The sequence below is a fragment of the Prionailurus bengalensis genome, chromosome D2 (assembly GCF_016509475.1).
Source record: "Prionailurus bengalensis isolate Pbe53 chromosome D2, Fcat_Pben_1.1_paternal_pri, whole genome shotgun sequence".
In the NCBI taxonomy this organism is placed as follows: domain Eukaryota; kingdom Metazoa; phylum Chordata; class Mammalia; order Carnivora; family Felidae; genus Prionailurus; species Prionailurus bengalensis.
In genome coordinates, this window is record NC_057351.1 from 69,643,401 (window position 1) to 69,658,321 (window position 14,921).

General features: G+C 49.5%; 1 protein-coding gene across 41 annotated transcripts in view; it reads left to right on the forward strand.

Moving 5' to 3' along the window:
* Positions 1-10,715: 10,715 nt before the first annotated feature.
* TCF7L2 (transcription factor 7 like 2) overlaps positions 10,716-14,921 on the forward strand; it is a 203,583-nt gene continuing 199,377 nt past the window's right edge. For 7 of the 41 annotated variants that reach the window (XM_043597547.1, XM_043597552.1, XM_043597550.1 and 4 more), the window contains exons 1-3: positions 10,725-11,451; positions 11,716-11,782; positions 11,992-12,116. In XM_043597547.1, the coding sequence (XP_043453482.1) occupies positions 11,263-11,451; positions 11,716-11,782; positions 11,992-12,116 (381 nt within the window). In that variant the 5' untranslated portion in view covers positions 10,725-11,262. Of the gene's footprint in view, positions 11,452-11,715; positions 11,783-11,991; positions 12,117-14,921 lie in introns of all 41 variants that reach the window. The other 34 variants (XM_043597531.1, XM_043597537.1, XM_043597532.1 and 31 more) reach the window with 12 other exon arrangements.

The following is a 14,921-nucleotide window of genomic DNA, read 5'->3' on the forward strand; positions in this document are numbered from 1 at the left end:
GTTAAACAATAGAAGCCTGCACCAAAAGACTGCGCACTCTAGGATTCCATTTCTATGAACGGCAAAACTAATCTAGAATCGTAAGTCAAACTACTGGTTGCTTTTGAGGTGGGGTTGCCAGATAAAATACAGCCCACCCGGTAAGATTTGAATTCCAGCTTTAGACTAATGTCTTACTGTAAGCACGTCCAAGACACTATTTTTATTTGCTAAATCTGGGAACCCTACTTTGCGGGGACATTGACTTGGAGGGCGCAGGAGGATGGCTTCTGCGGTTTTGATAATATCCTATTATCCTAATGTGGATGGTAGTTACCTGGGTGTGTCTATTAGCAAGAATTCAGCGAGGGGAGTGTTCGCGGCTTGTGCACTTTACGAATGTTCTCCTTCCACAAAAAAGTTTAAAAAGTTTTGATAGAATGATAAAGGAAGAGCCAGGAGTCCTGGGTTCAAACGGTAGCCTTTTGGGTTCAGTTTGTCCAAGTCTCAGTTTCTTCATCTGTTAAGCAGAAATCATTTTAACAAGAGCTATCCTACTAACTTCATGTTAGGCAGGGAGGAAATGGGGGTGCAGAGAGGCGCAATACCTTGTTGAGGGCAACCCAGCTGGTGAGTGGCACTGACGGGTATACGCCCATCATTCTAGAACCCACATGCTGCGCCTCCTCATTCTCCCGCTTGCCTCTTGGAAAGTGCTCCTAAAACTGTAAAAGGCTCGCCAAACATCAGACCTGACTTATAATTACTTAGGGCAGGAAATTTTAATAAGTTCAGAGTGCGGTTGGTCGTTGAACAACACCGCTTGGAGCTGCGCGGGTCCACTTATACATGGATGTTCTTACAGTGCAGGAGTGTAAATGTATCTTTTCTTCCTTATTGCTTTCTTAATAACTTCTTTTCTCTAGCCTACTTTATGGTAAGAACACAGTATATAATACACAGAGCATACACAGTATGTGTTAATTGACTGTTGATGTTATCAGTAAGGCTTCTGGTCAACAGCAGGCTATTAGTAATTGATTTGGGGGGAGTCAAAAGTTAAACATGCATCATCTATTGTGTGTGTGTAAGGAGGTCAGCGCCCCTTACCCCCTGGCCCCCGCCCCCCGGCGTTGTTCCAGGTCCAAGTGTATTTGCAAAATTTTAAAAGTGTGAGTGCATTTCCCAGGTGCTAGCTTTCCCAAAGCTAGCTTCGGATTCTCAAAGGGGTCTCTGACACCCTCCCCTAAGAAGCACAAGAGCCAGAAGAGCCCCTGATCTAAAGGGGATGCTCCAGTCCAGAGTAACCCGTAACAGCCTTGACTGGACCGAACCCCACAAGGGTTCTCTTCTTCCTATTTGACTTGCCTTTTTTTCTTTCCTCTTTAGCCCTAGGCAAACCACTTCTCCGGGCGGGGGTGGGGGGGGGCACCTCTCAGTGGCCTCCCACCTGAAAGCAGAGGCCTGGGGTGGGAGGGTGGCGGGCTTCCTTCACCAGGAGCAGCGCTCTTGCTTAATTAGTGTTTATGAAGGGCTGCGTGTTATTAAATTACTAGCCACTGGAGACCAGGCCTTGGGGGTTTTCGAAATCTGTCTTGCTGCCCTCCCTAACTGGGTGGGAGGGATTTGCTTCGAGGGACAGAGGGAGGACGGTGGTTGGGGACACTCTTATGGTGGGGCTGCCCCCTCCCGATGGACAGCACCACTAAGAGATCCAAAAGACTCTTTGCCGCAATTTTCCAGCTTGTCTTTGGTTTGAGAGCCACCATTCCAGATGTGTTTGTTTTGAGTTCAGGCACTTTTCCTTTGTATAATCCAGCTACCCTTGAGAGGTGTAACTAGGAGGGATAGAATAACAGCGGTAGAGCTAAGGTGCACTGAGCCCTCTCACGGTGCCATGCTTGTGCCGAATCTGGGCATTCGATCTACCATCTGGACGCGGGAGGCGAGTAACAAAGTCTGCCCTGACTGAAGATCTCTATGATCAAGGCAAGTTGACATGCTATTTCATGGAATTCTAATGATAACACTCAGACATAGGTCTTATGTCCCCACTTGATATGAGCAAAGAGAGTTAGAATGATTTTTGGATGGACCTCAGGGCACACATTCAGACATGGCAGAGTCAAGATGTGAGCTCATCCGGTGAGACCAAGATGCCTTCTTGTGCGGGGCATAGGTTCTCAGCAGGGAGTGGAAATGTCACAATTTAAAGAAACTCCCTAGGCCATTCTGAGACAGCCCCTGGTTGACAGGGGGAAGGGGGAGATGGTCAGAGGACTAAGTGACTTACTATCAGGAATGGGGTTATTGGGGCGCCTGGGTGGCTCAGTCGGTTAAGCCTCCGACTTCAGCTCAGGTCACGATCTCACGGTCTGTGAGTTCGAGCCCCGCGTCGGGCTCTGGGCTGATGGCTCAGAGCCTGGAGCCTGCTTCCGATTCTGTGTCTCCCTCTCTCTCTGCCCCTCCCCCGTTCATGCTCTGTCTCTCTCTGTCTCAAAAATAAATAAACGTTAAAAAAAAAAAATTAAAAAAAAAAAAAAAAGGAATGGGGTTATCATGTGCCTTCCAGAGAGGGGGGTTTCGGTGTAGAGCAGCGGGGGTGATTTTGCTCCATACTCCCCCCCCCCCCCCCCGGCCTCCAGGGGACATATGACAATTCCTAGAGGTCTTTTTGTTTTTGTTTTTACTGTTACAACTGAGGGCGCAGTGTCAATGTCAGCTAGTGGGTAGAGACCAGAGATGCTGCTCAGTGTCCAACAACATCCAGGACAACCCTGCACAACAAAGAATCACTCAGTCCAAAATGTCAATGGCACCCAGGCTGACAGACCTGGTGCTGTTTAGGGACTGGGAATGTAAGGAATGGGATAAGTTGAGGGGAGAGCCCTGGGCATCCCACAAGCATGGTGGGGGGAGGGGGCGGGGAGAGGTGGGCCTTGAGGACAAATACTATCCAATTCACAGTGTAGCTGAGGGCTGGGTGTGAGTTTTACTTCAAAGGAAATGATCTTTTTGCCAGGCTCCTCTTTTTACCCCCGATACATCGCAGAAAACTCGTGAGGGTGATTCCGTTGTTGGGTTGGCCCAGGAACCAGTAGCAAAAAAAGACCTCTACCCGGAATCAGGAAACTTGAATCCCAGTCTCAGCCTGGCTACCCTCAGCCATGTGATGCTCGGCCTGCCTGGATCTCTTGGACCCTCAGTTTCCTTACCTGTAAAATGGGTAATTACACTTGCCCTCTACTTCACACGGTGCTGTGAACAGTAAATGCATGAGAAAAGGTTTATAGAAGGACGATCCCCTTTCACACACAAAGGATGCCCCGTGAAACCTGCAGGCAGGTCACTGAGCACATTTAGGGTGGATGGGGCTTATCAGTAATTTTCAAACTAAAGGCATGACATGGGATCCTTTGCCACTGATGTGCTTTGAAATTCAAGTCTGAGGGTATATTTGACAGAGGCTCAAAGTTATGTATTGGATGCAATGTCAGCAACAAGTACCTCGGGGGCGCCTGGGTGGCACAGTCGGTTAAGCGTCCGACTTCAGCCAGGTCACGATCTCGCGGTCCGGGAGTTCGAGCCCCGCGTTGGGCTCTGGGCTGATGGCTCAGAGCCTGGAGCCTGTTTCCGATTCTGTGTCTCCCTCTCTCTCTGCCCCTCCCCCATTCATGCTCTGTCTCTCTCTGTCCCAAAAATAAATAAACGTTGAAAAAAGAAAATTTTAAATAGTTAAAAAAAAAAAAAAAAAACAAGTACCTCGAAACGTCCCCAAAGTTGGAATGGATACAAGAGAGGAGGGAAGTCTAAGTATTCATTTTTGAAAAGAGAAAAAAAGGGGCGCCTGGGTGGCGCAGTCGGTTAAGTGTCCGACTTCAGCCAGGTCACGATCTCGCGGTCCGTGAGTTCGAGCCCCGCGTCGGGCTCTGGGCTGATGGCTCAGAGCCTGGAGCCTGCTTCCGATTCTGTGTCTCCCTCTCTCTCTGTCCCTCCCCCGTTCATGCTCTGTCTCTCTGTCCCAAAAATAAATAAACGTTGAAAAAAATTTAAAAAAAAAATGAAAAGAGAAAAAAAGCGTTATCTTCCTTTATGATTGTGCAAATAACCCGTACCCAGGTGTTAATCCCGAACAGAACCAGATAGTATAAAAAAAGCAGAAAAATGAAAGTCAAAATTTCTTCGTTGACATTTTGGGGCACATCCTTTCAAGTATTTTTATTGAACAATTTCCCTTTTAAAAAAAGAACTCTATAATACATGCTGTTTTGTAGCCGGCAAAAATAAATAAAATAAAATAAAATAAAATAAAATAAAATAAAACAAAACATGAACAGCGGCCAGATGATCACATTAGAAAGACGCTTCTCCTAAGGAAGGGTAGGCAAGTTTCCTTCAAAGAAGAAAAAGCTGAAAGACAATGATAGCCGATCCTTCCCTAAGAAATGCCCCATCTGGTTTCTAGAGTCATCACCTTGCCTGTTGGGGATGCAGGTGGGTGGCAGGGCCTGGAAGAGCTAGGAGGGTCTCACAGGCATAGTAGGCACCGTCATTCACATGGCCTCCTGCCCCCTCCCCCCATGAACCCTGGCAGGAGGGGGAAGGGAAAGTGGGCGGGGCCTCTGCGGATTCTTCCCTGCCCAGGACTGAGGTTTCTCCAGGAGCAGAGCCCTTGGCTGGGTAGAGGGAAGGAATGTTTACGCCTGTGCCGTGACAGACATCAAGGACCTGGACTGTCGCTAGAAAGCGTGGCAGAATCAGTGTCTGGGTACACACGCATGGAGAAAGGCCACCTTTCCAAGCGAGGGGGTTCTGGGAGGGGTCCTTGCGCTTCTTATGGGGTTTTGAGGTCATTATAACCTCTCACTCTTGGCATCCTGGAACCTTTAAGAAATAACGATTAATGCCTTCCCTCCCGCTCTAGGTATTTACAGTGTGCCCTCAGGCTACCAAGAAACGGAGTCGGCTGCGGATGACAGTCAACCGGAAGCCTCCCTCCTGGCCCAACCCCGTGCTGCAGGCTGTTGTCTACACTGGGACCCGAACTCACTCCGGGTGCCGGAACTCATCATGTATCCTTCTTCCTTTCCCCCACCCCCCCCCCCCCCCGTTCAAATGAAGGTTTCGTTAGGAAATAGAATCCACAAATATCATTGGAATTTGCAGAAACAACTGGGGTTTTTTGCAATCCAGTCCAGTCTCAAGTGATTCGTTCGACATAGATTTAGTCCTTCCTCAAGGACAGACTAGGGCTCAAAGCTGGTGTGGATTCCTGGGGGGAAACCAAGCCTAAAATCTTCACACTCTAGACCTGGACGTCTCCTTCGATCCTTCACCTCCTTTATCCCGTGATGCTTTTGGCCAGAAGCAGGTGTATCAGCCCACACTTAGATAAATTACAAGGGGAACAATGGCATTGTCCTCTCCTGAAATTTCACCTGCTCTGTCCCTTGAACAGACGTAAACCACCTTGTGAGACCGCTCCATGCTGGCTGACATTGTCTTCGCCTCAGTTTAAAGTGCTCGTGTTTTTGTGGAGGGTGCTTGGATATCCATGACATTTCTGAACATAACAATGAGTTTGGGCCAGTGAGGATGCTTTGTAAGAAAGGATGGGGTCACTGAAGCTATTTTTAAAAAAAGAGAAAGAAAAGAAAACCTCAGGCATTTTAATATGTTAAATACAGACCCAATTATTAATTCTAAAGACTTCCACAAATCAACCTAGATGAAACTTTTTTCACCTTTTTCTGCCTTTTCCCCCCTTCTCAGAAACACTTAGACCTACCCTATGGCAATGACTGTCGGGAAGTCTCTATCCTGTATATCAGGGTAGCACAAATAATTCAGCATAAAGCAGCCCAGTTCCTGTAGCCTGGCATTAGGATAAGTATATCTTAAGAAAGTTCTTATGCAGACTTGGCTTCAGGCAATAAAACGTCATAGACGTATAACTGTAGCAAGCGAAATTTCTAGGGAGCAAATTAGGCTGAAAACATTTTCTCGAGACGGCTAGAAAGGAATCACACACCACCCCAAAATAAGGCAAGTTATGCAGTAAATGTTTCATTTATTGGCCTTCTTCCATTACTATTAGGGTTAAAAGACATCTTGTCAATAAGAAAGGTGTATTTATGGAGGACTGATGTCTTTCGCAAGGCGGCTCCTGTCATAAGTACCTATAGCAGTAGTGATCAGCTTATGAAGGCAGATGATGAAACTCTGTGCAAATGCATACATCTCCCCATTAACCCTTGGATCATCAGGCATTATTGTCACTTTATTACCCGGACCTGTCATTAGCCGAAGCAAGGTGATCAAGCCAGGCACTTCAGAAAAATGCCCGAACAGAACAGTGTCCCTCAGGGGTTCAGGAAGAGGGTATATATGCCTTTCCGTGTCCCTGGACAGCGCCACTGGGGAGGAGTAAAAGGATGCCTGTGAAGTGAGCCTTTTTTTGCCTACCCCTTCCTCCTGCTAAAATGGAAAACTCTTAGAGGTGTCCAATTTTTAGTGCGCCTATGTTGGCTAAGGGAGTAGCTTTCCTCAAGGTCCAAATAAGGAACCATCACCCACGCAGAACAAAAAGCAAACAGAAAATCTCACAGTGGAAGCAGGACTTTGGCTTCAAAACATTTCCCCATTTTATAGCTTCCTTATGTTTTCAGATTCTTTTTTTGGCTTCCCTCGGTCAGCACCCTCCCTGCACAGATAAGTCCAACGCAGTGGGTTGGATCATCCATCTTGGAGCCTGAATCTTTAGGGAAAAATCACACGGCACACGTACGCCCACACGCGTACATGTGCAGGTCGCTGTGGAGCGTCATTTAGTGGAATGTTGAGGAACCACTGGGGGAGCTGAGTATGCTTGACCACACGTATTCTTTACTTCTGGCGACTCTGAGCAGGCCATCTTTGTTTTTCCTAAATTCCAAGGCCAAACTTCCAAGGCGCTTTGTCGTCTTTGCTTGTGTGCTGCTGAACCTCTTAGCGTAACTGGGGTCTGGGCTGAAAGCATGGAATCATGGGCCCTCTGAATGGTAAAAAAGGACCTAGGAAAACACCCAGTCCAACAACCTCACCCGACAGGTGACAGGTGGAGGACACAGGTAACGCTTGGCCTATTTCTGCCATCCCCATTAAGCACATTCCCATTTTTCAGAGGGCACCTACCACTCTACCATGGCTCCCCCATAAGGAACCAACACCTGAAGAACGATTTATATCGACTGGAAACTTCCTTTTCACATTCCTCAATAGGGATGAACAAGGAAGTATCCCTGGGAAAGGTGACCTGTTCACTTAGTTTTCGAAGTAAAATGCAGATTCCAGTATCAACACATGTCCACAGGGATTTAATAGAGCGACAGCCGAAAGGGGAGAAGAAAACAGAGAGGTGAAGAAGCAGAAAGGCAGTGGATGAGGAGGAGAGGCAGGAAGACAGAGAGGCTGAGACACAGTCTCCTTAGAATTCAGGACCTGGGCTGGCCCCAGGAATGGGCACCAGGAAAGAGGTCACTTCCTCCCCATCCTGCCCACTCCCAAATATGCAAAATCCCCTGGCTTGGGCCAAAGTCAGAACTGGTCTGGTTTCGTCCCTGTGTTCTTGGAACCCTTGCTATTTGGGCAGGGCTCAGGATCCTGTAAACCAGGAGTCCTTAGTGTCTGGAGAGAGAAGTTACCTCAACACCTGGACACGAGCCAACTGTTGTTTAAAATTTCACACCAAATCTATAAAGTACATGTCCACATTGTGAGCCAGGCAACCTGACTTTTAAAAAATGTATTATATTACCCTGCTTTTTGCCCATTGCAATTCCACACCCTCTCCCTCCCCTACTTCCTATCCGGGCAGGCATCACCTGAAGCCCTTTTTCAGAGACTCAGGGGTTATTGACCCTCTGAGATCTTGCTGGTCTCCCCAGCCTTTATGGCACGAAGCAATGAAATTAAATGTGGCACATGTGCTATTATGGAATAACTTTTAATTGCTTAATTAAATCAGAGATTTAAAGAAGGAAAGATTCAAGAGTTTCCTTTGAATGAGAAAAATTAGGATATGCCAACATGGATGAGGTTACTAATCATCGCAAGAAAGCCTTTAGTATTTACATATGATAAAAATGCAGGCCAGGGCATTAAAAACAATAAGTACGTGCTTTAAAATTTCAATTCAGTATATTTATGAGCTTTTATTATCCAGGTAGTCCCATAAAGGACATAGAAGTCCTCATTATCCAACTTAATTCAGATCAGGGTTCGATTAAAAAAAAAATACCACTGCACAGGACAAAGAAATTGCCATAAATTGAGTTCCTATGAATGTGTTCCAGTTTAAGTAAATAAGCCCTTAAAACAGGCTTTAGAAAAGTCTATGCTGTACACAGACAGACTCAGGCACACTAGGTATGCAGGTGACAATTAGCAAGTGTGAAAAGCTATGGTCATTCGCTAAATGTGTAAATCTAAAGGCAACCAAGTGAAAAGACCTAGGAAAAGGAAACTGTTAAATCCATTTGTACATGGATTTAACAGTGAAGCATTTCATTCTTCATGTTTTTACTTAGTGTCTTGAAATAATCCCCTTTCTGTCTCCACTCTCCCTCTTAGAAACTGTGCCCGCCTTATTTATTTATGAAGTCTGAAGGTTAGTCCTACCTGCTGAGACTAATTAGCCCTGTGCTTTGTATCCTATGCAATCCTGTCTGATTAAATGTACACATTTGTTTTACTTCTTTTCTGGCTCCTTCTCACTCTACTTCTGATTTTTCTGATTAATATTAAAGTTGGGAGTTACAGTGATTCTCCTCCATAGGCTCTCCCCCTCCCCATTTTATTTTGCCTGCCTCTTTACTCTTTAGTGTGCTAATGTGGCTGCGAATTTTTCCCAGTGCAGGGGAATTCATTGGCCTTGTCAATCTTAGTATCATTATTTTTAGTAGTCTTCTCTCTGAGACCTTAGCCTATAAAACAGTTTTGCTGAAACCCAAACTCTCTAAATATTACATGGTAAATTTGCTTTCTTTTAGAAACCTTAGGTGCTGATGGGCCAGTTGGAATGTATGTGAGTTTTTTGGGGGATTGGTGGGATAATTTAGTACATCATGGACCAACACTGTTCCTAACAATTTGCTAATTCCTATTGATTTATTATTTTTTTGGTCCCCCTTTTCTTTTATTTATTTATTTATTTATTTAAAAAAAAATTTTTTTTTTCAACGTTTATTTATTTTTGGGACAGAGAGAGACAGAGCATGAACGGGGGAGGGGCAGAGAGAGAGGGAGACACAGAATCAGAAACAGGCTCCAGGCTCTGAGCCATCAGCCCAGAGCCTGACGCGGGGCTCGAACTCACGGACCGCGAGATCGTGACCTGGCTGAAGTCGGTCGCTTAACCGACTGTGCCACCCAGGCGCCCCAATGGTCCCCCTTTTCATGTGGTAGTTTCCTGTCCACTTTCCACTGAATATTTGCAAGAAAATGAGTGTTCCTGCTCCATCATCCAGGAAGCCTATGTTTTAGGAGTCAGGTCTTTTCCTCTTTAACATAATTCTGTTCCCCATTTTGTAGCAAATCTGCTCCCCAGGCGAGGTGCCTAAAAACAACAATACCTGCCTCAAACCCCAGGTTTTCCACCTCCTCCCTGAGGTCTCTCAGCATCAGCTCAGTTAGCAATTTCCTGCCAGAGCCATCTACATCTTGATTATTTGGCCAGTCTTTTGGGGATTTCATTTCACACCCCCTTCGAGAAAGACTCCAGTAGTACCACTGATCCCAGGGGTTGGTGAACTTTCAGTTTTATTTTCCCTGGCGGTGTTAACGCCCAAACTTTTCACCTCCAAAGGCAGAAGGACTTTGAATCCTAGCTCATTTCCTACCACCTCCAACGTCAGTTACCAGAGGGGGTGGCGGGGAGAACAACACTTTATATTGTAAAGAACCACGTATTTTTCCTGAAGGGTATTTTTAATGCCCCTGACAAACACTAAAGTATTTGATTGTCTTTTGGGGGGGGGGGATAAAAAGTCTTGGTATATTTATTCTAGCGAGATTTAAGATTTTATGAAATGGCTCACTATTAATAAATAAGAAGGGGTAGGGAAGACCTCGTGGGCTGATAGTTTCTTTCCCTGAAGATGACCAGGAACTTTGCCCAGCTCCCCACTTCCCCAAGCTCTCTGAAAGAGGAGGGTTGATCTTTCTTTTTGACCACTTCTGTTAGATCCCCGCCCAAGGGTGGCTGATTTCACTGCTGGACTAACCACTAAGCACCCCCCCCCCCCCCCCGCCCTCCCTTCTCCACGGTACTCTCCTCCTTTTCCCCTTCCTTAAGACTTATTTCTAATATTTCCAAAGTGCACTTTTTCTGGGCCTCTCCCCATCCCCGCCCCCCAAGTGGGCTTTCCTTCCGCCTTCCGCGGCTCGGATTCCTGACTCGGTCGCCACCCCCTTCCCCTCCTCTCCCACTCCGCATTGTCCTTCCGAAGCCGCCCCCCTCCCGGAGCGGGTCCCAGTACCCTCGCCCAGACTCGCGGGCTCGCACCCACTCAGCGCAGGCCTCTCCCCCTGCACACTCCTCCTTCCAACTCCCTCCCCTCTCCTCCCCCGCCCCTCTCCTCCTCCTCCTCTCCCTCCTCCCTCTCCCGGCGCCCGAAAGGATCATTGTTAGCCGCCCCCGCCCCGCCCACCCCGGCTGTTTATTTATGCACACGTCACCGGGCCGGCCCCGCCCCCCGGCATCTCATTAAGCGAGTGTGTTCCTCTCGCCCTGTCAATAATCTCCGCTCCCAGACTACTCCGTTCCTCCGGATTTCGATCCCCCTTTTTCTATCTGTCAATCAGCGCCGCCTTTGAACTGAAAAGCTCTCAGTCTAACTTCAACTCACTCAAATCCGAGCGGCACGAGCTCCTCCTGTATCTTCGGCTTCCCCCCCCTTTGCTCTTTATATCTGACTTCTTGTTGTTGTTGGTGTGTTTTTTTTACCCCCCTTTTTTATTTATTATTTTTTTGCACATTGATCGGATCCTTGGGAACGAGAGAAAAAAGAAACCCAAACTCACGCGTGCAGAAGATCTCCCCCCCTTTCCCCTCCCCTTCTCCCTCTTTCCCCTCCCCAGGAGAAAAAGACCCCAAAGCAGAAAAAAAAGTTCACCTTGGACTCGTCTTTTTCTTGCAATATTTTTTTGGGGGGGGCAAAACTTTTTGGGGGTATTTTTTTTTTTTTTTTTGCTTTTCTTCCTCCTTCATTTTCCTTCCAAAATTGCTGCTGGTGGGTGAAAAAAATGCCGCAGCTGAACGGCGGTGGAGGAGATGACCTAGGCGCCAACGACGAACTGATTTCCTTCAAAGACGAGGGCGAGCAGGAGGAGAAGAGCTCCGAAAACTCCTCGGCAGAGAGGGATTTAGCTGATGTCAAATCGTCTCTAGTCAATGAATCAGAAACGAATCAAAACAGCTCCTCCGATTCCGAGGTAGGAAAAGCCCCTCGGGCTGGTGGGGTCTTGAGTCTATTTCCTGGGCTTGGCAAACGGTGCCGAGAGGGAAGGAATCGGGGCCGGGGGCGCCGCGGGGCCGGGCGGGCGGCGTGTGCGCGCGGTGCCACCATTGCAGAAACTTGTAACCCTGTTTTCTCTCCCCCCCCAACCCCCCCACCCCGCTGATCTTTTTTCTCCCCCTTCTCCCCCCTCTGCGTGGCGTTTGCCCCTCGCCCTCCCCACCTCCACCCCTCCGGGAAGGCGGAAAGACGGCCTCCGCCTCGCTCCGAAAGTTTCCGAGATAAATCCCGGGAAAGTTTGGAAGAAGGTGAGTACGCCCCGCGCGCCCCGCAGCCGCCCGGAGCCGCCCCCCGGGCCCGCCGCCCCGCGCGCCCCGGCCCCGCGCCCCGCTCGGCCCGGCCGCGCGCCGGCCCTGCCGGGGCGCCCGGCTACTTGGGGCACTTTCTAAAAAGTTTCTCCTCGCTCTCTCCCGCTCGGCGCGGCCGCCGCCGTCCCCTCGCCGCCCCGCCATGTTAGCGGCCAAGAGGCAAGATGGAGGGCTCTTTAAGGGGCCACCGTATCCCGGCTACCCCTTCATCATGATCCCCGACCTGACGAGCCCCTACCTCCCCAACGGATCGCTCTCGCCCACCGCCCGAACCGTAAGTGCCTCCGTGCCCGGCCCCCGCCCGCTGCCCGCCCGCGCCGCCCGCCCGGCCCCGCATGCGGCCCCTGCCCTGCCCCCTCCCTCCCCTCTCCTCCCCTCCCCTCCCCTCCCTCTCTCCCTCCCTCCCCGCCCCCCCCTCCGCCTCCTCCCCTCCCCGCCTCCCCTCCCCCGCTCGCGGCCCAGGCAGCCCAAAACTCTCCAAACTTTTCTGCCTTTTGTGGACTGGATTTGTTTGCACTTCGCCATGTTCTTGCTTTCAGTTTGCTGCCTCGTGATGTTGGGGAGACCTTTCTTTCCAAGCAGGGTTTTGTTGGGGGGGCGGGAAACAGAAGAACTTTTTTTTTTTTTTTTTTTTTTTTGCGCTGATTCCCCCCTCCCCCGTGGTGGTGTTGTTTGTTTCTTCACCCTGGGAAGATGACTGTGTGGCTCTTTTCTTTTCGCTCTCTCTCCCTCTCCCTCTCTCTTCCTTCCCTCTTCTGTGGCGTCTTGGGTTTTCCCCGGTTAACCCCTTGGCTGCCGCTGCCGGGGCCCGAGTGACCGGGCTGGTGCCCGACGCGCGGGGTAGAGAGTGGATTTTCCTGCAGGCGTTGGACTGGAGAAGTAGCGAGCGCGCGGAGCCCGGGGCCCGGGAGAAGCGCCTCGGCTTTCTTTCGGCTGGTTATTTATTTAGCTTTCTAGTGGTGTTCGCTGGCTTTCACCTCCCCCTCCCCCTTTCCCCTGGAAGGTCACCCCTCCTAGACTGGTCCCACTGCAAACTTGGGGGCTTTGGGATTGCTTTTCTTTGGCAACCCCGCAGGGCCCCGAGCGCCCTGAGCGCGGTGTGGCGGGCTCGGCTGCCCGGAGCGCCGGCTGCGGGCTCTCTCGGGCCGCGCCGAGTGGGGAGGCCCCTGTGACCGGGTTCTTGGTTTGTGTGCAGCCGGGATGGCTTCCTTTGAGCGGACTCGATGTATTTCCAGGGAATTTGGGTGCCTTGGGGTTTATAGGTTGGTCTGCGTTCGCCAGCTTCCGAGAAGGCCCTCATTGGGCCCTGGGGGAGGATCAGAGACCAGGGTTTGCGGGCCCAGCGGTGTGTAGAGAGTGCGGGAGGCCAAGGGCACCTCTCCTTCAAGGGAGTGGGCTGCTGCTCGCGGGCCACCCAACTTCGGGGACCCCAGGGCGGCACCGGGTGCTAGGCTCCGCGGGTGCTTTCCGCAGCGAGCGTTCCGCGCCCCCTTGACATTTGTTAATAAGGCTCATCCTGTTCCCGGACCGTCCTCTGCTCCCTGCCCTCATCCTGAACCCCGTCCCCCGCCCCCAATCCCACCCTCCTCTAAAAAGCCTGGATTGCCGGTCTCTAGACGCAACCTCTAGACGTTTGTGCCTGGTTTCCAGGGATTGTCATTTTGCACCTTTTCTGGTTTGGGCCCCCTACCCCTTATTTACACACACTATTTTTTTTTTTTTTTTCGGTAACTCGAGATAGCAATTTGAAATAATGTACCCAGTGTTCAGCAGCCGTGAATTCGGTGCTAATGGCCGAGGGCTTGCCGGATGGGAGTCGATCCGATCTACAAGTGTTTTTAAGCATTAAAATATTAACTATCAGGTTTTACTTGTTTTTTGGGCCCTGGCAAAAAGGGCACGGGCATGCTAGACCAGTCACTTTTTATGGCTAGGAAAGAGAAATAATTATCCCCCCCCCCCCTCCCTTCCTTCCCTGCACCCAGGCTTCTGCGTGCTTGGGAAGCTGGTAGAGCGTTTCAGCCCGACCTCCTACTACAGGGCCAGCTCTTTCAGGCTGCAGGGGCTGGGCTGTGGGGTTGCAGCTCAAGGGGAGGCACAGTCCGGTTACGTTGTATTTTTCTTGGGAGCTTGTGGGCATGCTAAACCCGGAGCATTCGGCTCAGAAACAGAGGGTTTGTGTACTAACCAACCCGACCAAGCAACATTCCAAAGTAACCCTGAGAATTTCTTACTCCCCTCCCCCTACGATGGAGTCTCTCCGGTATTATTTAAAAAGCCACTTGGCCATCAGAAAGGCCAATCTGAATATTGAGCTTTGATGGCGGGCTTCTTGGCCTTCTTGACTCTTCAAACTCCCAGCCTGACCGCTGGCGATCTTGCCATACTGTCGCCTAAAACTTGAACGGTGGTGTTGTGCTGTAATTAGGAAACAGCGAAATTGTTAAAGGCAAATAAACGATTTCCCGGGGCGAAAAAGGAAGGCTCCCAACCATCGGTCCCCTTTGTGGGCATTATAGGAATAGACCGCTCTAGTTCTTTTAATTGTGGACGTAGCGGGTGGCCTTGTGCTGTGACATCAGATTGAGTAGGAGAGGACATTTCTGAACTCAGTAGGCAGTGTTCGGATTTGCATGTCAAACACCAAGAGACATCTTTGTGTGTGCAGGCCCTTCCTCCTTATCTGTTACCTGGGTTAGATTATGTGCTCCAAAATTAAAGTTATTTATTTAGGCCAGTAAGCAGCGCAATAGACACGAGGACGGGAAGCTGTTGTGTGTCACTCCTGACGTCTTCGATCAGAGGGCCAGCTTGCAATTCTAGATTTCCTACAGCTGCCGAGGGCATCTATAGGCAAGATAGGGGTCTTTTCATGCTCATCTGAAATTCTTCGTGCTTCATAGAGTGTGTTTTTGAGGGCAAGGTATAAAGACAAATTAGCTGTATGCTTTCCTGTTTTCCCGACCCTCCTTGGTGGTGGTGTTTTTGCTACGGTTTCTGTTCCTTATTAGTGTACCTGTAAGCAGCAGCATCCTTTAAAAAGCAAACTCTTTGGATCCCTGATTCCTGCTTTTCTATT